Source organism: Homalodisca vitripennis, chromosome 6 (genome assembly GCF_021130785.1).
Source record: "Homalodisca vitripennis isolate AUS2020 chromosome 6, UT_GWSS_2.1, whole genome shotgun sequence".
NCBI classification, from domain to species: Eukaryota; Metazoa; Arthropoda; class Insecta; order Hemiptera; family Cicadellidae; genus Homalodisca; species Homalodisca vitripennis.
In genome coordinates, this window is record NC_060212.1 from 124,262,457 (window position 1) to 124,284,413 (window position 21,957).

At 37.1% G+C, this 21,957-nt stretch overlaps 1 protein-coding gene across 1 annotated transcript in view; it reads left to right on the plus strand.

Annotated features, from left to right (window-relative positions):
* The window catches only part of LOC124364910 (homeobox protein aristaless-like), a 175,917-nt gene that overhangs the window by 136,753 nt on the left and 17,207 nt on the right, over positions 1-21,957 (plus strand). Inside the window, exons 2-3 of the mRNA XM_046820718.1 lie at positions 8,390-8,633; positions 21,863-21,908. Coding sequence (XP_046676674.1) covers positions 8,390-8,633; positions 21,863-21,908 — 290 coding nt within the window. The remainder of the gene's footprint in view (positions 1-8,389; positions 8,634-21,862; positions 21,909-21,957) is intronic.

The window sequence follows — 21,957 nt, forward strand, 5'->3', positions numbered from 1 at the left end:
CGCGCCGCACTGTATCAGCGCGTCTATTACCCTTCCCACACACGAACACAAACAAAACACACAGATGCGCACGTCCGTGAGAGGAAGGCCGCGGGATGATGTCACAGATGCAAATCTGGCCAACAATACAATTCAGTCATTAGCAACAATTACAGGGAGAGAGATGAATTATGCAGTAATCTAATTAGCCCGCTCTGGCCGGGCCCTGGCCCACGCAACACACTTATAATGTCATCAGCTCCGCCGCACCGCCTAACTGCGCACACTATTTATTTTTAATTGTGATGTCGTTAGTGTTGTCACCGTCCCCATCTCGTCTCATGGGTGTCGCTGCTGTGTCTCGCGTCTCGGAAATGGGGGCGTCAATGAAATGGGTCGACAATTTGACGTTTCAGGACGAGGAGTTATACATATTATTATTAACTTGTAAGATTTCTCGTGGATACTGACATTCTACAAAAGGCAATTGTTGGGATCTTACATTGAAATACCACCTGAACCTTTAGTAGAATTCAGTAGAGTGCGAGAGTTCTGAGTGGTTCTAGATCTAGACAGTGTTCTTTAATGCTGTGTGGACACTACAGTACATACTCTCCACGTAGATTTTGGTCAAATCACATTTTAAGGACATCATAACCGGTGGTCTAGATGAGAATACGTTAATTGGTGTGAAAACTCAGGACAAATTGTACATCCGCATTAGGGTGATTTAGATGTCCTCAAGATATTTCCACTGCATGTCGCTACCACGGGACTAATGACCGTCTCGCGTGCCGCCCGCCACCTCGGTTCCCCGAAATCCTCCTGTGGCTTGTGCAAACATTTCATCAAGCCTCCGCCACCGTTCCCTCACCAGCTGTTGTCAATCTGTTCTGGCGAGGCAGGCCATTAGCATTTCAATCACTGCTTATTGTCAGACCGCCGCGCAGAAGGCGTTCGACATCTGACCGTCAGCTGTCCGTCATCGGCTGCACCAGTCGACATTCAGTGTCAACATTCGATGTTTTAAAGAAACTTTCTGCTAAAAGGAAATCATTGTTGTCCACGAGCAGAACGTCAATTTGCATTGTATAAACACAAAACCTGGATTTTCCTGAAATTAGTAGAAGAATTTACCATCGTAGAAAGAACTCGATCGTTAGCTGCCCAATTATTAGAATGAAATGACGATAAAATTGTTAAGTAAAAACCATTACACATTTTTCTTACTGTAACAGACTTAAAATCGTTAGTCCAAACAGGTAAATAAATGTTGAATCATTGTAAGCTTATTGTATACAGATCGGCTACTTGGCTGAAAATTGTGGTTATTAGACTATTTACCAAGTTTTTGAGAGCAATATACTTATTATTAATGTGCCTGAAGGTTGTTATTAAGTTTACCAAGCTAAGAAAAATATGATTCTAGAGACATATTACCATTTCGTATTTTTTTTAACCCTTTTGTACCCTTTCGACCTTCACCAAAACTGGCGCAATTTGCAATTGATTTCTTGCTAAGGGGAAATTGTGTGCTTATGCAATGTAAATTAGCTCTCGGTTCATAAACTATAACTAATGAGGTGTTCATTGAAATCGGAAATGTGAGAAACAGAAATTGTACAGTAATAAATTGCATAACATTGGTTTTTTATTTTTGTAAGTTAAAGGAGCTGGTGGTCTGATCCTATACCTGGCGGCCTCTGTATTTTTTGTTTTTCCAAATATGGCTCTTAAACAGAAACCTTATTCTCTTAACGGGCAATACTCTCTTTACATACACAAGTTATTTGGTCTTGAAAATTATTGGTTAATATTTAAGTTCGTACCGTGTCATTAGCATTAATAACGGTTGGAGTAAATCAGTAATCTTGAGAAATCGCGTATGACGTCACGTGAAGTAATATGGAGACGCACTCGTGATATATAGAACCAAAGCCTGATGGAAATTCTTATTACGTTTTATTATGTTCATGTCTATCATGTACTTTAAAAAATGATTTGGTTAGTAAATGTTTAAAAACTAGTTCACAAAAGTCCTCCTATTTCTTTCCAATAGTCTTATTTCACGCCTAACTTTCAAAGTTCAATTTAGTGACTGTAGGTTAGTTGTTGGATTCAATGTCTGTCAATGTCCAGGCAGGTCTTTCCTTAAATATTTTCATTGACCTCTATCCTATTTACTAAGGTATTTTCGTCTTCCTTATATATTTACATTGACATGACTGTCTCCTATTTACTATTTTATTTTTGTATTAAAAACACATGAAACTAGCCAGTAATTATTTAATATGTTTTACAAAGCAGACATGTAATTGAAACAAATTATAATAACATTCAGTTTATTGGTTTAGATTTGAGTTTATTAGTCTTTGAATATTATTAGCGGCACTGACCGTCTCGATATTTTTAAACCATTTTGAGTTTTTCTTACCTGTTTAATATTTATATTCTTCATGGTAATTATTCACACGCAATGTCAGTGCGTTTGTGTTTGTATCAGTGCAAAAATTTATGGTTTTATGGTTGAATGAGTTAATGTATTAGACACAAAAAGTCCAGTGCCGAAGATTTCTAAAATTGTGGAGTTTCTTTAGAAATTTCAATGCACAATTTGTAAAAAAACAGAATAACAATTTATTGTTTTATTATTACTCCCCTGTCTCGAACTCTATCACAGTGGTTGAGCTAGAGTAACGTGTTGACATAAACTGGTAAAATAGCGGTAGACTGTAGACTGTTAGCAGTGAAAGTGACTTGAAGCCATAACTTGCGCACCTGGCTGTGACAATGACAGACAGGTCGTGCGGTTTCGCGAGTACGAGAGCGGATATTCGGCGAACACGTGCCGTGTCTCACCACCATCATAAATAAGTAAGCCATTAATTCGTCAGAGGCCGCGGCGGCGGCGTCAATATCTGGTAGTTATATGGAGTACAAAGAAACGCTTTTAGAGAGGTAAGATAGCTAATGGCGGCGGATCCGTCATATCGTGCGGGCGTCACGTCGCGTCGACACCGGGAGTGGGTCAGATTGTGCTGTAAACAAAACTGCAAGCACAGCTCAACATTTCGGTCTTACCGCACATATGCGTAACAACTTTACCGTGCCCTTAAATATATAAGGGCTATATCAGTGTTTTAAAATGCCGTAACATCACGGAAATAAGTAGTACCACGACTGCAGAAAGTTACAGCGTTCTCAATTCAGTGAGATTTTAAAAACCTAAAACTAAACACTCAATTGTATATTACAAGTAAAAAAGCAAGTGCCTTCAAACAGTTATAATACAATATCATCGGTTAGAAAATATTGGAGTAAGCTATTCACATAGGACGGTAACTAATACCTTAATTCAACCAAGAAACTAAGTAGCTACTATATGTCCAATATAGTAAAAAGGTTGGTAGCTAGTTAACTTAGCATCCATACAGAGTGAATATGTACAGTGTAATCAATTTTATTGGCCTTCTGTAATTTGTTATAATTATACGGGTAGCCGTTAAACGCAGTTAGCGTGTGTGTTACTCATGTACGGTTTCTTCAAAATCTTTAGTATTTGGCATGTGTAAAGGTTGTGTAATCTTCCCTTTGTTATTTATTACGATGACCGAAGGTGGCATAAATCACCGTATTACTGTAATACGTATATGTATGAGTGTTCAATACAGGTACGAGGTTTCCTAGAACTTTCTACCAATATTTTCAGATATTATTTTAGGAACTAAGGTAAACCAAAATATAATATTAAAACTTTAGAAAAGTCATTAGTTACCCGAATAATCGTCATTTTGTGTTTTTCACTTAACTATTTATTATTTGAGAACGGCTTGTTGTAATAAGTTTAAATTTAGTACATCCCTTTACAACATTGAAGGGCAGTTTTTAGAAGCTTTATTTTTTAAACGGCGACTTCCTAAAACCTTTAATCGTAAATGTCTTAAAAACATCCTTGATAAAAAAATTCACAACTAGTACATTTTAGTTAGACAATTTAATTGCAAATCTAACGATAGCAAGGTTAAGGAAATCGGTTGATAAATAAGGGAGATAATGTGCTTTTAAAAAACCGAAAACTAAATAATATCGACAGCGATTATGTGACAGCACTGTTTGTGAGCCACAAAAATCAGCTGTTTTAATTGTAGCAGCTCTTATCAACAAATTGTAATGTTACATTGTTGAACTGTAGTCATGTGGTCTTTACATATTTCAGGATTCGGGTTTGATTTGATTAAAATATTTAACACATTTATTTTCTTATTGGACACTGAATGTGCTGTAAAATCACATCTCCAACCAATTAAACTTTATTACTTTGTTAATGGCTTACAATTGATTTATCTTCTAATTAAGGTCTTATGTACAGACGTTTGCAAGGTCTTCTGGGACCATTAAATTGTACTCATGCATTACTATAAACCGATCTCCGTGTACAATCCCTCTATCGGACAAGAACACCCACTACCAGTACTCCATAACTAGAAATACGACATAGAGTGGCTAATCGAGGATTAATTAGTTTCGAGCGTAGCGAACAAGGCGGAGTGGAAAGCGGTGTAGGAAGCGCGGGCAAGGATTAATTAAAGTGCATGATTGACACCTGGGTTTAACGGACAGGAAATTGTCGCTTCCGGACAATTATGGCGAAAACACACGTGCACTGGCGTTCATTTCACGGGCCAATACTCGACAAGCTAATGGAATTATAGGGACATGGCTTCCATCCGGATCCGTACCTGGCGGCCATCCGCCCTAGCAGCGGTATACCGCAGCGGTCTGCGCTGTTTGGGTGGTAGCATTTTAATAACAATATCTATATACTATATATAAAGGGTTGAATTTCAATACAAAAATAATTCAGATTATTAGCTCTAAGATTATTACCACGTAAGGAGTATTAATTTTACACAACTGTTATAAAATATGTAACATAATATTACTGGGTATATATTATTGAACATTCCAAACTTAGTCGTCACAGATTTGAATTTGTATATGTGAAACTTATGTTAGAAAATAAAACACGATCGAAAACGTTTCACAGCATCAAACATTGTTTTATTTGTATTTGGGGGAAGGGATTGCTTTTCTCTGTTTATCTCTTGAACGTTTTATTATCAGACAAGGCGTACCATTATCTTATATAATGACGAAATTTCATATTAATTGTTAGTAACGGTTGGGCGACCAAATCTTATAAATATAGATAGTAAAGGATTAATTACAAACAGCTAGGTGTCATTTCGTTTATTTGACTGCCGTTAAAGGTTGTAAAATAATCACAACTGCGTTATTTATGAACCTACAAAAAATATGTATTAGAAAGTGTTCGGTATAATTATAAAATGTTCTAAACGTTTTGTTACAACATTTTTTATCTCGGACGGTTTTCGAGATGATGAGTTCATGTAAAGAATGAGAATAAAATAACAATATTACATTACGTTTTCCCAATGAACAGCACGGAATATTAAGTACAATATTGCATTACGGCAAACAATGAGTGACAAAGCTATAACAACCGTAGAATATTATAACATAACAATAAAATATTTCATATAAATCACGAATGTTTGATTTTTATGTAAGATTTCATTAAAAATAGTAATGCTCGGCGTATTGCTCATTAACTGAAACAGTTACCTCTATTATTTATATTTTACCTCTATAAAATGAACGATATAAAAATGTGTCTTTTTACTTTATATTAAGAGTATAATATGTAAAGGCACTTAATAATAATAGTCATTCATTGAATCTCCAATATTAGAATTTTTAGTAATGGTTTTGCATGTATAAGAGAGCGGAAATAACTTCTAACAAAGTAACTAATAATGCTCAAAACTTTAACTTAATGCATCAAGTTTGAAGTCTCTAGGACCTTTCTTTTAGGAGTTAACGTACAGACTGCCCTTAGCTTTTGATTCAAAAGTCGATAGGGTTCCTTCTTTTATCATGTGAGACCTCTGTACAACATTTTAAACCTCTAGGACCCTCCTATCAAATGAATGAATGATAGATAGACTAGCCTTTATCAGTCGAACCCAAAATCAATAGGGTTCCTTCTTGTATCGTGTGAGACCTCTGTACAACATTTTAAACCTCTAGGACCCTCCTATCAAATGAATGAATGATAGACAGACTATCCTTTATCAGTCGAACCCAAAATCAATAGGGTTCCTTCTTTTATCATGTGAGACCTCTGTACAACATTTTAAACCTCTAGGACCCTCCTATCAAATGAATGAATGATAGACAGACTAGCCTTTATCAGTTGAACCCAAAATCAATAGGGTTCCTTCTTTTATCATGTGAGACCTCTGTACAACATTTTAAACCTCTAGGACCCTCCTATCAAATGAATGAATGATAGACAGACTAGCCTTTATCAGTTGAACCCAAAATCAATAGGGTTCCTTCTTGTATCGTGTGAGACCTCTGTACAACATTTTAAACCTCTAGGACCCTCCTATCAAATGAATGAATGATAGACAGACTAGCCTTTATCAGTCGAACCCAAAATCAATAGGGTTCCTTCTTTTATCATGTGAGACCTCTGTACAACATTTTAAACCTCTAGGACCCTCCTATCAAATGAATGAATGATAGACAGACTAGCCTTTATCAGTTGAACCCAAAATCAATAGGGTTCCTTCTTTTATCATGTGAGACCTCTGTACAACATTTTAAACTTTTAGGACCCTCCTATCAAATGGATGAATGATAGACAGACTAGCCTTTATCAGTCGAACCCAAAATCAATAGGGTTCCTTCTTTTATCAAGAGGAACTTATGTACAAAGAGAGGACTTTCCTATCGCACAGGCGGCTATACGGAAGGACAACGTCACAATTTTAAAAAGCTCTGTCGCGTCATTGATACCTTTCTGCCATTGTGAAAGGAAGTAGAGGGATTTGTGTGAATCATACTAGAACAAGGTAGGTGTTCTGTGAATCATCGTAGAACCCGTCTTCACCTCTCGGAGGCTGCGGCAGTTCCGTTTCACCAGAGTTTCATAATTCTGTCAGTGGTTGCGGCGACCCGGATTTGGAAAACCACTAATTGAACGTATCACCAGACTGCAGACAGGTTAGGCCTTTCAGGAAACACACTTCTGGAATGTGTGGAATATTTCCTTACGGCGAGCCTGCCTCTCTTCGGGACCTATCTATATCACATACCGGACAAAGTGTTCTTAGAAGTCATTCGTCAACCTGGGAGTGCCTCATGCAATACATGTTTTAGTGACTAATAATACTCGTATGATGTAATATTTCGACAGTAAGTGTTATGTAATTTATGAATCTTCAAGCCCATTCGATCTACGAGGATATGATAGAGACGTTTCTGTTTTCTATATCTCCAATATGGTTCTAAAAAACTAAATTCTCTGTTATTTTTTTCTACTGAAGTCACATCATAAAATGTCATATGATGTTATTCAGTTTTTTAACAAATTGGTTTACTCCACGATTTTCACTTTTCCATCATGGTTACCGACAAGAACGGTATAAAAATTACTATTTTATCTTATTTTTAATTTTTGAAATCTTCTCCTCAAAATCAATACATTTTGTTCTTGACCCAATGGACCGAGTTTAAACTCTATAGGACTTATGTATCAAGAGTTATCGTTCACTCAGGAATTCAGACATACAAAAAAAATTTAAGAAGGACCTATATGATCAATCCTTAACAGTTCAGGTATTTGGCGTGCAAAACTGTCCGACAATAAAGTGAACTTACTCGGGCAGTGTAGTCTTCAAGTTATGAAATCATCCAATGACCATCCAATACTCATGACCGTTTGATGACTGACCAACGACTATAATTCTAACCATGCAGCCGTGTTCATTTCAGAAAACTCCACTTGTTTCGACACAAAAATAAAAACGATAATGAGTTCTCATAATGTCTTTTACGACGACATAAATCTGCACAGTATGTCCGGCCACAAGACTAGCAATCCGAGCAGTTTAGTACTCACACTTTCACTACTCAGCTCGGCTTGTCTCTGTAATATCAATAGCTTTTGTGATTACCTCCATCCTGCTCTGTAGCTGTTCTCATGTATGTCCACAGCATAGGGAGAGTAGTAGCATAGGGACATTAACTTCCGATGACATAAGAGAATCCGTGATTTTACAGTTGGAACTGAACCATCCGTTACAAAAGAATTGAGTCCACATACAATGTTTCTGTTATCTCATGGAATATCTATAATCTATTATATTTATTTATATACTCGTACAGATCATGGTTTTCATGGCTTTGTGATATAATATTACCTAATTGTCTGTGGAATTCTCCGGTTTTTGGGCAGGTGTAAAAGATTTTGACCCTGAGGAAGAACTGGAATCTAACATTGTGTTCTCCAAGCCTACTATTGTGACATTTGGTGTTACAGAGCTGTCGACGACGCCGCCGCGCAGTTCCCCAGAGGCGAGTGTGGAGGGCGAGGGCGAAGGCGAAAGTGAGGCGACCATGGGAGTGTCAGGGCGGGATGAGGAAGGCAGCGAGGGTGAGCTGGACGATTTCAACGCGGCGCCCAAGAGGAAGCAGAGGCGCTACCGCACCACCTTCACCAGCTTCCAGCTGGAAGAACTGGAGAAGGCTTTTTCCAGGACTCACTATCCTGATGTGTTCACAAGGTAAGGCAGTTTAATGTCTTTTAGCTAATTGTTTGAAGTAACAGTATCAATACAGCAATGTTATTTCGACTTTTAATATCCGTCATGAACATGGAAGAACTGCACCTAATACAAACAGAAATTACCAATGGTTTGTTTGGACAAAGTGATTAATTTCAGACATAACTCCACCGAGAAAGATCACAAGGAATGCAAACTACCGTTGTCTGTTTGTTGTGCTAGGATCTTTTGTATTTTCTGGATTTTCTTACGGTTCACCGAACCAAGTACAACCTTTTAGAGTATTATATATACAGTTAACAATCACTTAAACATTTTATTAATAGAACACACCAATGCAAGTTTCAACTGAATCTAGAAGAACGTCATCGTACCTTAAAAAACGACTAGGAATGGTGACAGTTATAATCCTTTGCCCAGCACATAAACCAATCTCACTTAGGACAATAGTCTGAGGAAAATTCTCATTGTAATTATTCCTAACAAGACTTTTGTTTCTGGACTAACAGAATATTCAAGATGGATAAGACGGTGGCAGAAGCCTTCTGTTAAGATTTATGTTACATCCGCATGAGGAGAGTTAGCGGACACTATATTATCAGAAATATATAAGAATGTTCTACCCTCTTCCAGTCTTTGCAGACAACCCTTTTACCCGCACTTGAATATCAATGGGGTTGCTCGGATGTGAGCGATCCATTGGATTTTGCCGCACGCAGTACAAAATTTAATTTCAATTGGACAGTGGATAAGTGAACTCTGCTGGGAAATACCCATTTGCTAGTTGCACAGTTACCTCTGTACCAAACTATGCCCAGAATGAAGCAGTTTAGCACCGCGAAGTCCTTTCTATTTTTAGAAGAGTTTCAAAGGAAAGTAATGATTAATACCGAAAATAATTACGTTATTCCTTGTTATGTGTATCTCCTAAACAAAATCTAACGATGCAAAATAACGTAAATTTATTCTTTACGTGACTCTTGCCATTTCTTCAACTAAATATTAAAGTATTATTTATATGCTTACTAAGGTGGTTTTATGGAACATGGCATTTACGTACATTTTGAGCCAAGGCGACTAAACAAAGTGAATAATGCATGATAGATACAAAGTAAGTCATAAATACGTCATGCAGGCGGTCGTCCGGCGAGAGCTGTAGGCGGCTAGACTGGCAGTAAACATTGAGGTTATGTTTTGTTGCTGAATGGACGCCGCGTCTCGCTGCGCAGGGCTACCAACTCCTGTTTGTTCAAACTCATACTTGCCACATCAATACTGCAACTGTACGGGAAATTCCCGCCTACATCTGCACTTACGAGGCTCTTACATGCGCATATTAAGCCATTCAGTGTCACCAACCTTGAATCTCCACAGTTTCTTACATTTCATTTGCATTAAACTCGTTTCTCATAGACCAATCTTGTTGCTCAGGTAGGAATTTCTACGACGGGGACACTTTTTAATGGTTTTCCAGCATAACTTACGAAGTCGTTAGTATGTAGAAAATAATCCAGAGCTTACAATGTTAAAATAAAATCGATAAAAGTTGCTCACAACAGTTGTATTTTTCTTTTTAAAGCTGGTGAATTTTAGCAGACTTGTAAATATGTTTATGTTATTGAATTCATAATAAAATCTTGGCAACTTAACAAGTTTGAATTGTTGACAAAGCGTGGTATTTATACCTACAACAGTAATACATGTCATTCATTTTTATTTTGTAAAACGTCTGACCTGTAAAGTCTGCACTGTTGCATATTTCATTGTCACTGTGAAATATTTAGTACAGCATGTCACCAGGTATTTTATACACGTGGCACTGCCAAGGCTGGCATGCTTATCACGATATAATAAGATGTTGCTAGTCTCCACCGTAGGCAGTAGAGGGAGATCACTGTATGTTTAGTTTCGTTGCCAAGGTTACGGTATGGTCAGTTCGGTATGGCATGCATGTTTATAATTTCACAGCCAAGTGAAGATTAACGACGTAGAGCGTATCATGCCACTTCTCACTCGTTTCACCGTGAAGGTCAAAGATGTTTAGAGCAATAAGGCATGTTGCGTTTACGTAGCGAAGGCTGGAATGTGAAAAGGTGAGTGAAATTGGCAAAAATAAGTGATAACTAAAACACATTTTTTCTGTAGCTGATAACATGGAGAATAACAAACAACATAAGAGAACTTACCTCATCGTGTGGGGATACACAGTTATATCTCTTTTACTGTAAAAATAATCCATTTTGTCTTTAACTTCTCGAGTAAATTGTCAAATTGTTCTTCATCTCTTAAACTATACCAGGATTACGCGATTTACCATTGACGTTTATATTGTATAAACAGAGGAAAATATTTATTATTGTCTCTTCTCATTCAGAATTACAGTAGAGCGCCAATAATCCGGATCAATTGGGACGCGACCCCGTTCGGATTTTTGAAATGCCCCTATTTTCGAAATAAAAACCAAAAAAGAGGTAATGCACAAAGAGCCAATGAAAAGTTATGTGAAATCATGCATCAATCACGATGTTGTTTACGTGGAGGGGATAATTTAAATTATTCATTCCCTTATTAATAAAAGCTTTTAATTTTTAACTTACAGAAGAAATGCTGTAGTCATATTTTCCGTAAAGTACACCTAGGCTATAATATAAACTAAAATAGTATACCTAATGTTAAACTGTGATTGATAAATAACTTTAATTAAGAAATATTTGAAGATTTTTAAAAATCTGTACGTATATAAACGAAATATTTTTCGCCAGTATTGAATCCGAATTTTGACGCTCTACTGTAGTTAGATTTTTGTGATTGCCAGAGGCTTTATACTTAAAAGAAGCTACTTCTGAAGTATTTAAACTACTTAAAATTCCTTTCCTATGTAATTCTCTTCACTCTGATCACTCTTCACTCCACTTGGTCTTCACACCTCCCGTCAATCAGATGCCAGTCTGTGGGGTGGGGTGGGGTGGAGGGGAGGACTACCTGGCTCCTGACCCTCTAATAGTCTATATATATGGTAATAGGAGCCCAGGGCTCTATGTAAATACGGATATCTCCGCATCACCCGTGTAATTATATAATATAAATAACAGTCATTTATTAGCGAGAGGTTTGGGCGCACAATTATATCGTTAAAGGCGTAGAGGCCGCCAGTGTTTGCCGAACTGATGGACTTCTTCCGTTCATCGGGAGAGAAGAGAATCACGGGAAGTCGCTGGAGGAAGAAACACCTTGGGAGATTCCAATTTGTAGGTGAAATTTCACTTTATTCTCATTTACATCAGTTGGAATTAAACAAGCTTGTAGGTCTGTATATACAAGAAACGGAACAATTTAGTATTCCAATATCTGCCTTCTCTATAATTTTTAGAGGGTGGTTTATACAGGGAAGATTTACAAAAAAACCGACTGCATAAAACGATTTTTTCATAGGGACACTTTTATCTATCTCATCACTGATAGTGGCAATATTTTGAGAGTTAAATAAACATTATATTATACAACTTTAAATTAATTAACTATAATTTTACTCTTTTTCATGTTTTAACTATATTTAGTTTTGATTCTTATATCTCAAGGTGGGTTCGCAGAGAAAACGAAACAGTCTCATATCCACAACTGAAAGCATATTAGGAGAGTATAGGGAATGATACAACTGTCTTTTTGTAGATAAGAGGAAATTAGGGTCAAACTTATTTAATGAATAATTTTATATTTCGAAGAATTAAGATTGAAAGCGAAGTAGAAGGAATACTGTTCATACCTGTAGTTTCTTTGGTGAGGTGTTGAAATTTTCAGCCATTCGTAACACCAGGTACCTTGATTTGCGTCATTCTTGGTGATGTAATCAATCGAAGCTCATGGTCATGGAGAATGGAAAAGATCTTGACAAATTACATGTTTAGCAAAGACAAACATACTGAACATGTCGGTGACAATACCAACCTGTTTCCATAGGTGGTAATCCTGTATATCTGCAAAATATCTGACCAGTCCTCGAGTTCTCTGGTGTAGTCTGGTCCCCCTACCGAGATTGATCAAATACAGTTATTTGAACCTCTGCACTGGCGTGTCCGTAGAACCATTGGTGTGAAGCTCGAGTATCAGTACTTAGAGGATGACTTGAAGGTGTTGTGCTATCTGTTCCATCTCCCGCCTCTATCAGCTCGAAGAACCATCATCGATTTGGTCTTCCTGTACAAGATGCTGAACAGGAGGATCGAATGCCCAGTCATTCTACACATGATAGGTCTCCATGTACCTCATCGCAATGATCGCAGTGCTCAGCTACTACTGTATATCACAGCGAGATACTCGAGTATGAATGTATGAGAACTGGCAACAGAGTATGTTCTAATGTGGACTTCTTCAATCCGTCGGTCCACGCCTTTAGGAGGGATCTCCGTGCGGATGTCTTAAGACCAACATCACCTCAATTGAAGTGCTGTGCGGTTGATGGTCCTAGGTAGCGCTTTTTAAAGAGCCACTTCAGTTCCAATGATACCACGTGCTTGTTGTGCTCCCTCGCCTCCCCGGAAGAGCCACAATGTTATTGGGCACCGAAAGTCAGATTGCCATTGCTATATTGTTTTGTTAATTAGTTTACTTTTATTACATAACAATGTTATTATATATGTTATTGTCATCATTGTTATATTGTCATCACTTAGTCATGGTTACAAAGTATTGTTGTAGTAACTATTATTGATTTTTATCTTTGTTATTGTTACGAAATTGTTATTTTTACTACTTTGGTGGTTGTAGTTATGTTATTGTTACAAATTGTTATTCGCATTCTCGTTGTTATTACTTCGTTAGTATCACTGTTATTATTATTAACACATATATATTTGTATACATTTTTGATAGTTGCTATTATTGATTGGTTATATCGTTAATGTGTATTATTTCTCAATAGCCTTCTTCTTGGTCAGATGTGAAATGGTGTATTTCCGTATAAATAAGTTCCTTGGCTGTCACTTTGGGAATTCGGCTATCAATTAAAATAATTTTCCCCCTCAACTAGTATCAAGAAGACACGTTTTACCATGTAGCCTTCAAATAGTTAGATTCAGCGTCTGAAGTGTTTATAAACTGTAGACCATCATTAAGGATCCTCTAGGAATCCTGTGGAATGTGTAATCGAGAAGCAGATGTCTGTAACGTGATGGACAAAGTACAGTAGCCTTGGAGGTGTCGGCGCGGGCGGAAGCCCAGGTATATAAGCCACGTTATCTGATGATTCCACTCTAGATCTTGATGTTATGATGGATCACTTTTTTATGCCTACCGTCCTTACCCGGCTCGCTAATGCAATTTGAATACTCCGATAAAATTTACATAAATTTAATGAAATTAAATTATACACTTACACCGCTGTTTGAATTTCAAAGTACTGCTGTCTGTCTTGTTCATCAGCAACACAACTGTAGAGGACGGCTGCGCACTAAAACCCATTAATTGGTACAAAACTAATTTGAAGGAAGATTTATGCACTGTATGAAACTCCACCTGAGCATTTTCAATTACGAAATGGTTTATTGGGAAACATTTATTGGAATTAATTCTAATTAGTTAATGCTAAATTGAAAGTCTATATATGGATATGTGTATCCTATCCGGACAATAATACTTTGTTCATGCTCATGCTCGTAAATGTTATCAAAGGACATACACCATCATCGAACTCAATTTGGTATATTTAGAAATAAAGTTTCAAGTAAAACTTTACAGTTAAATTTGTTCTCGTGATATCTTGCGGAGAATTAGGCTGCGCTAATGCTCAGCCAAATCCCATGTAGTGACATGCACCATCATCGTTCGAGATTGCAAGTCTATAGATGAATATTTGTTTAAAATCCTATCCGGACAATCATACTTCGGTCATGCTCATGCTCGTAAAGCTTATCAAAGGACGTACACCATCATCGAACTCTATTTTGTCTATTTAGAAATAAAGTTTCAAGTAAAAGTTTACAGTTCAATTCGTTTTCGTAACATCTTGCGGAGAGTTAGGCTACGCTAATGCTCAGCCAAACCTCATGGGGTGACATGCACCATCATCGATCGAGATCGCCTATATATATATATTCATAGCAAGTCTATAGCTTAAATTGTTAGCGAGATACTGTGGGTACAGTCAGACGAACAGACAGAAGATAAACCTTTCAGCTCCTCGAGTGATGCGCTTCACTAACGCTCAGCCAATACAAATTAACTTAAGACCCATTTGAAACTTAACGTAACGTAACAAGACATAACGGGAAACTATCATTGTGTTGTTCTCCTCTCAGCATGTCCTGTGCACACTATGAGATGTTGTCGCAACACCAACGCGTATGTGCTAATTAAATCCTCTCAGCGTCCATTTCCTGCAGTCGCAATGGTTTTCCATTACGTCGTTCTGGCCGGCTGGCCCTGGATCAATGGCGGGACACTGGTCAGCCATTAGCTATCGGGAGGAAACGGCCCCATTGATACCGTATAGGAAGCCAGTACACGGGGCGGTAGGAAAGTAGCATACCCCAGCGTTCCGTCACTTTAGCTATCAGAAAAGGTGTTTCCGCAGTTGTATCCTCTCCCGGTGATAGACAATGGGCGAGGAGCTTCGCTGGATGTCTCGACTGAGGTCTAGGAGAATCTCAGAGACAGAGTAGTACTTAGTAGTATTAGCTAGGTTCCGTTAGTCAAGATATACGCTCGAAGTGTCGCGTTAGAAATACGGTTGGTTCTAGATTCTTTGCAATATTGAACTCGCTAAACATTTAGTACAAGTGTTTATTAAAAAAAAAAAAAAAAAAAAAAAAAAAACTGATACATATAGCAATAGTTACACGTACAGATGCCCACCCGATTAAAATAGGCGGAAAGAATTCTTAGAATTTGTAAGGATCAACTGTGGCGTGCAACAATGTACTATCAGAGCAGCTGCAGATTTCTACAGTTGGCTCAGCATCACTTTACGAGCTGGCAAATTGTTCACAATGGCCATTTGATAGAAGTGCCGGAGACTCGGATCGTGAGAGTTATAGAACACTTAGGACTCCGATTTCAGTTAGACAGATCTGCCGGAGGAACGTTAATGTGTCGTTCATGACATTACAAGATCACTTCCAGGAACAATGTTCTGCGAAATTTCTCCACCAGTCTTGTAATCTCTTTCTCGCCAAACGACCTCTACTTCTTCCACGCCAAAGAGAAACTCACCAGCTGCCGATTTCCTTTAATGGGGAAAAGTCAAGTCAGACCCTACTGTGACCTGGTATTTTCTAATTTTTATATCGCTATAATGGACTTTAAATGAATTGCATATTTTTGACAGGTTCTCAAGTTTTGCATTCTGGAAAGCGAAGGCTAACCTCTGCTCGGGTTCACAAGTCTTTACAAGAGCCGGTGGTCGAGCGGATTAAAACGTGTAACTTTTGGTCTGAGTTAGAGATAGCAGGTTCAAATCCTGTCTGCGACCGTCACACTTTTTATCAGTACCATCAACCTCGTACTGTACCGAATCTTCTTATTCTGTTTAATAAGATCCTCGCAAAGGCTCATGAGAACAGGCAACATAAGGCTAAAACGTGGATAGGTCTTTTTACAAAACAATTATCCCATAAAGCAGGCAGAGTAAGTAAGAAATTAGATAATAAGCTGTTTGTGACTGATAAAAAACTGTTACCTCAAACCTAGAATGAATATCTAGTTTCTTGAACCTACTATCATGGCTCCATCTTTGACTTATCACCTGCCGTCAACTACGATGACGACACCACCTTGACATTATCACCGACCACCTGCTCTCGACCCTGAGGAGGAAACGTGCAGGCCACAATCAACGATCTACTGGCAATTATAGCTAATTAAAACAACACCGTTTCTAATTTGCGAATTTGTCACAGCGGCACTGCGAGGTCGCGGACTCCGGTGGTGGAATCAATCTCGCCGCACCGCGCCGCGTAGGGGTCAGAAGCCTCCGATTGACGAGAGATTTGTAGGTCCCGTCATCAATCACGGTTACCGTTTCACTCGGCTACCAACAAAACTATTAATTACCGGCTAAAGATGGCCGCTGATTTGCAGTCTCGTATTTCATCCTGCGAGAGGGCGGCGCTGAGCGGAGCGGCCCCTGCCAATTAGTCAGTTATTTATTCACCGCCGAATGATGATGATTGTTTTATTGTGTCGAGTAAGGAAGCTTGCTTGGTGCGCCCGTTACTACCGACTCTACCGCGCACAATGGCGGCCAGATGCCGTAATTAGAGAATGACCCGTCATCCGACACCCATCAGTTAGCATCCCTTCACTCGGCCACTCTCACTTTCATCACCGGTTCTCACATTTTCATTCTGTAAATACTTTGATTCACCGTGCTCACCTCCGTACACCTTCAATGCACACAAAGTTGTTCTTATGAGAATTCTTTTTGATTTGATTTGATTTTTTCTTTAGGGTGGTGCTATCACAAATCAAGGGTGAGGACGTTTTGCAACCACATTCATAGATCAGTAGCTAAAGAAAGAGATAAGACATTTTTATACAAACCGTATGAAAGATGGCTTAAGAAAAGGCATACATTTATGTAGAACATAATGTACGTTTTAAAAATAAGATTTATTTTTATTTTATTCAGTAAATAATATATTTTCCCAAGTCTTGAAACATTACAAACCATGATATTTTTTAAATTTATAATTTACAATACTCATAATGTTTTACAATCTTATCTTGTGTCTAACAGTTTTTCTTAGAGCTTCGTTTCAAAATTGACTAAATTTTCCACTTTAAATCTTGAAGTAACCTCACTGGCAACCCATTCCTTTTTAAACTTGAACTATTCAAAACCAAACCATTATATTTTAGCAATTTTGATATGGCGTATAGCGCCTAACGTCTTGTGATTATGGAATAATAAGTAGGAAAATACGAGTAAGTTCTTCAAGTACAATCCTATAAATTATAGTCTAGTCATATTAAAATTAATTTTCTAAACGATCCACAGTTTTGTCATTTTATAGTGATAACGTCAACTTATTATGGGCAATGATAATCCTGTAAATCTATTGAGCGGATAATTGCAATATCAACTTGTAAAATAATGCTATACAGTAAAGAATACAGTAGAAATGAGAAATAAAGCAAAGATGATGCCCAGGTTCCATTTTTTAGAAAGCCTAGAATGAGAATTTGCTACTGCCCATGTGTTGTTACTGTTTTTGTGTTAAATAGTAGGCCTATATATTTCTAACAATGATAGTTTGTTGTATATTTTTCAATTCCATTACATAAAATTGTTTCCTAATACTATACCTATACCTTTTTAAGCATAAGCAGCTAATAAAAGATGCACAGGTGGCTCCTAGAACTGAGCCAGTCTTTGATGAATCTTTCTGTGATCCATAAATTTCCTTTAAAAGCTGGAATAATACCAATAACTCTTGATCGAAATATCATAGAGACTTGAAAATTGGTAGATAGGTTTCTATTGATCCAAGGAAGAGTTGTATTGGCTTTAGGGTCAAGGGCTGCCTCTCCGTCTTCATATCCGTCTGTGTATCAACTCTTTCGCTGTGCTCTGGCGGTCCATTCGAGGCAGTTTTATCGGTTTATTATATTAAATGACGATTGGTTAATTTGGCAATATTTCATGGTACATTGTATTAAGATCCATGATATTTTCCGGAAAGAGATCATAATAATGTGTTCATTATTTGGAACCTTACAGTTTATTTGACGAAGAATTGAGTAGCGTTTGTTGAGCAAGAAAACGATTGGATAGGTATAAAATGGTGTTGACCACAAGCTTTTGAGAAAAAAGTAAGGAACATGTCTTTCACTCACTACTATTAAGAAATACGCTCAAATAAAAAGCGGTACTTGCCGATTTTGAAGAAATTCAATATTTTTATTTCGGGAAAATACTTTACAGCCTGCTATAGTTTCCGGAACATGTTCTAGAACCAGTTTCTTCGAGTCGGTAAAAATTAAAGTCGAAGATTATGGGACCAGCATGGTCTATAGATAGCTGTCACATAAATTTCCCAATACTAGACTTATATCTCTACCCACATTAGCTGTTCCTTTCGTGTTCGGTGGGCAGCTGTACTTACACTTTTCAGTACTTGGCACTTTGACAATGTGTTACAAATATAACTGTAAACCGATGTGTGTTCGAGGCCCGTCAGCTGCTGTTTTGGCTCAGAATCGACCGCGGTAAGTCGCACCCGCATCCCCAAAACTAGTCGGAGCGCCCCCATAACTCGAGTACCAGCAGCGACTTGAGTTGACATACAGCTGCATTACTTGGCACATTACTTCCACGTGCTTTTCAAGTATTGTGTACCAAATATAAAATATTTTATACCAAGAAATGTCTAGGGTATCAATCTTTAATCTGTAGAGAATTATAACATCCCTGGTGAAAGACATTGACCAATATAATTACAAGAAAATAAAATGACGACATCTGTAATCATCCTCATGTTGTGAAGATTCACTCTCGCATTACTTCCTTACAGTTCAACAATATAGGCCAAACGTGGAAAAAAATTCCCCATTATTTTCGAAGCTTAATTCATATACGTATTTCGGGACTAAGGAATTGGTCTTACCAGGAAATTTTTGTAACCATACTCCGGTTTTGAAGATTCACTCTCGCATTAGTTCCTTATAGTCACAAATATAGGCCAAACGTGGAAGTATAATTCTCCATTATATTCGAAGAAAAATTCATGTATTTCGAGACTAAGGTATCGGTTGTACCTGGAAGTATCTCTAAAATGTCCAAGAACTGTAGTAGTTGTTCTAAATAAATTAAGTTTTATATTTTGCTCGTGGAGTGGCAGTGGATCTCCTTATTGTCGTGGCAAAATAATTCAGTGAATTACATTTTAACTCACCTTGATTCCTTCATACCTTGTAAAGTCTATTCCCGGAATAAAAATATTGAATTTCTTCAAAATCGATGAGTACTGATTTTTTTTTATATTTGGGCGTACTCTTACTTCAATTCAAAAGCTTGTGGTCAATACGATCTCCTACCTATTCAATAGTTTTCTTGCGCAACAAATGCTTCTCTTCTACTCAATTTTCGCCAAACTGTAAAGTACCAAATAACGAACACATTCTTAGCAGGAAGAAGGCCGAAATGCCTGTCATGTCAAAATTTGCGTGAAATACAGACGCAGCAACCCCATGTCCAGGACAGAACTGAAGAAACCAATGTGAAAGTATGTTGGTTGATGGCTGGTTTCTCGAGGTTTTTTACCGGTGCAATTATGACGGCGACTTGTCATTAGCGAACATTAGACCAGGACAATTAACTGACTTCATTTACTGATCGAGCGAGCTCCTGGTTTTTAGCGATATTTAATTGTGGAAAGTCGGACAATTGTGGAGCGGAAAGGCGGTAAACGCAGCTGTACGCCGATTTGTGTCATTCTTCCTCAAATTTATTGCACACTGTCGATTAATTAAATTCATTAAATTCTTTGGCGTAAAAGATTCAACTAATGTGGAAAATGCGATAAATTGTTTGTCAGGTCTGCGAAAAAACATGTGAGTGCAAGAAACCAGTGCAATTTGTTCGTTTGTGAAAATAAAAACATGCGTGTTTTTGTAATCCATATCTTACACAAATGTTAATATGACTGTCGTGAATCCGTAGTAAGCAAATCTGTGTTTCGGCAAAGAAATTAAACAACTAACGAGCAAAGTTTAAATTATGGTGTCATATACTAGTCAATAGTATATATTATTTCTTCATATCAGGATTCAATCTGAGGTTTTGGTGTTCGCTCCGAAAGTCTGAACAAAGTAAAGTGATTTTATTTAAACAACATTTGTTACAATTGTCACGGTAATATTATACCGCAATCGTTTAAACTGCTACACGATTTAATTATTACTAGTTAAAAAAATGATACTTGCAGTCAAACACATCACTTGACCACATTAAACTGTCATTTCTTAACAATAGAACATAAGAAGACAATAATGCTATGTGTCTTGAACGGTTTTAAAAATGTTTTAATGTCATACAGGTGAATCTAGACTTTTATTGCAGAATTCGTTGTGCATTTCAACAGTGATATGGTACATTTAGTGACTTATTAATACCAAAATATAGAACATAACTAAACGAAATGACTTTACCAAAAATTTGTACATAGTTTCCTGAAGATTTATGTAGGTTTTTTTACTAGCAGCGGATGAATGCAAATTTAGGTTTAAAGATGTGCGAAGACTTGAAAATGAGAAATGTTAGGCTTAAAACTGTTTCATTAATCTTCTGTAAAGTATATTTAGTCAAAACAAGATAATAAGGAATGTGTCAATTTAAGACAGCTATTGTTTTGTATTAATATAAATAACACAAAGTTTTTTTATATAATCATGTTAGGTCTGATGACAAATTTTTAAATCTTTAAAGGCCTTGAGCAATAAATTTTAAAATATTGGACAGTTATTTTTACCGCAATAGTTTTTTACAAGAAGGAAATGATACGCTCTTATTGTCTAGGTTTGTTGGTTGATGCTAAATTCAAAAACTGTTTCTACATTCCTATACAGAAAGTACATTTACCACTAGTAACATTAACTCACACGATCCTTTATTTTAAGAACTACATTCTGGTATGTAGCATTTAAGGAATGTACAACATTTATATCAGATCGGCTTATATGTAAGTCTTATTACAATTATTCTAGTTGAAAAAAACAATAAAATTGTTCTTCAAGTAAATAAATATTAATGAGCAAAGACATTCGTACTATTAATTAAGTTTAAGGAAAGAAGGATCATTTGAAATTACATTGTATGATGTTAAAACTCACCGCATTGTATTCTTCTACAATTTTACTCCTATATAACCTGAAACTTTAAACATTTTGAGCATTGAAATATCGACTTGAATAATCCGTGCAGTATCATTGAAATGTGTGATAGGCTATTTCTCTTTTCAAAGATGAAATTAACAGTTAAAATAGATGTGTATTAAAGCAACATGATTATGTTCTGGCCAATTGATAAGAGTTTGAAGTTTGACATACTTACACTAGACCAGGTTTTAGATTCAAACTTAATGTAATTCTGTGTGTCCTGTATAAGACTCCAAGATGTTGCTCTATTTAGTGATGTAAATTTGTCACCCAAAATAACAGCGCGAATTGCCGACAACGCTAATTGACGCTAATTGACGCGGGCTGAAGCAGTTAATGATGATGGATATGTGTTACAGGGAGGAGCTGGCTATGAAGATCGGACTCACAGAGGCCCGGATACAAGTAAGTTGATGCATTAATATTCCCAAACGATAATTAATGGTGGTACTGA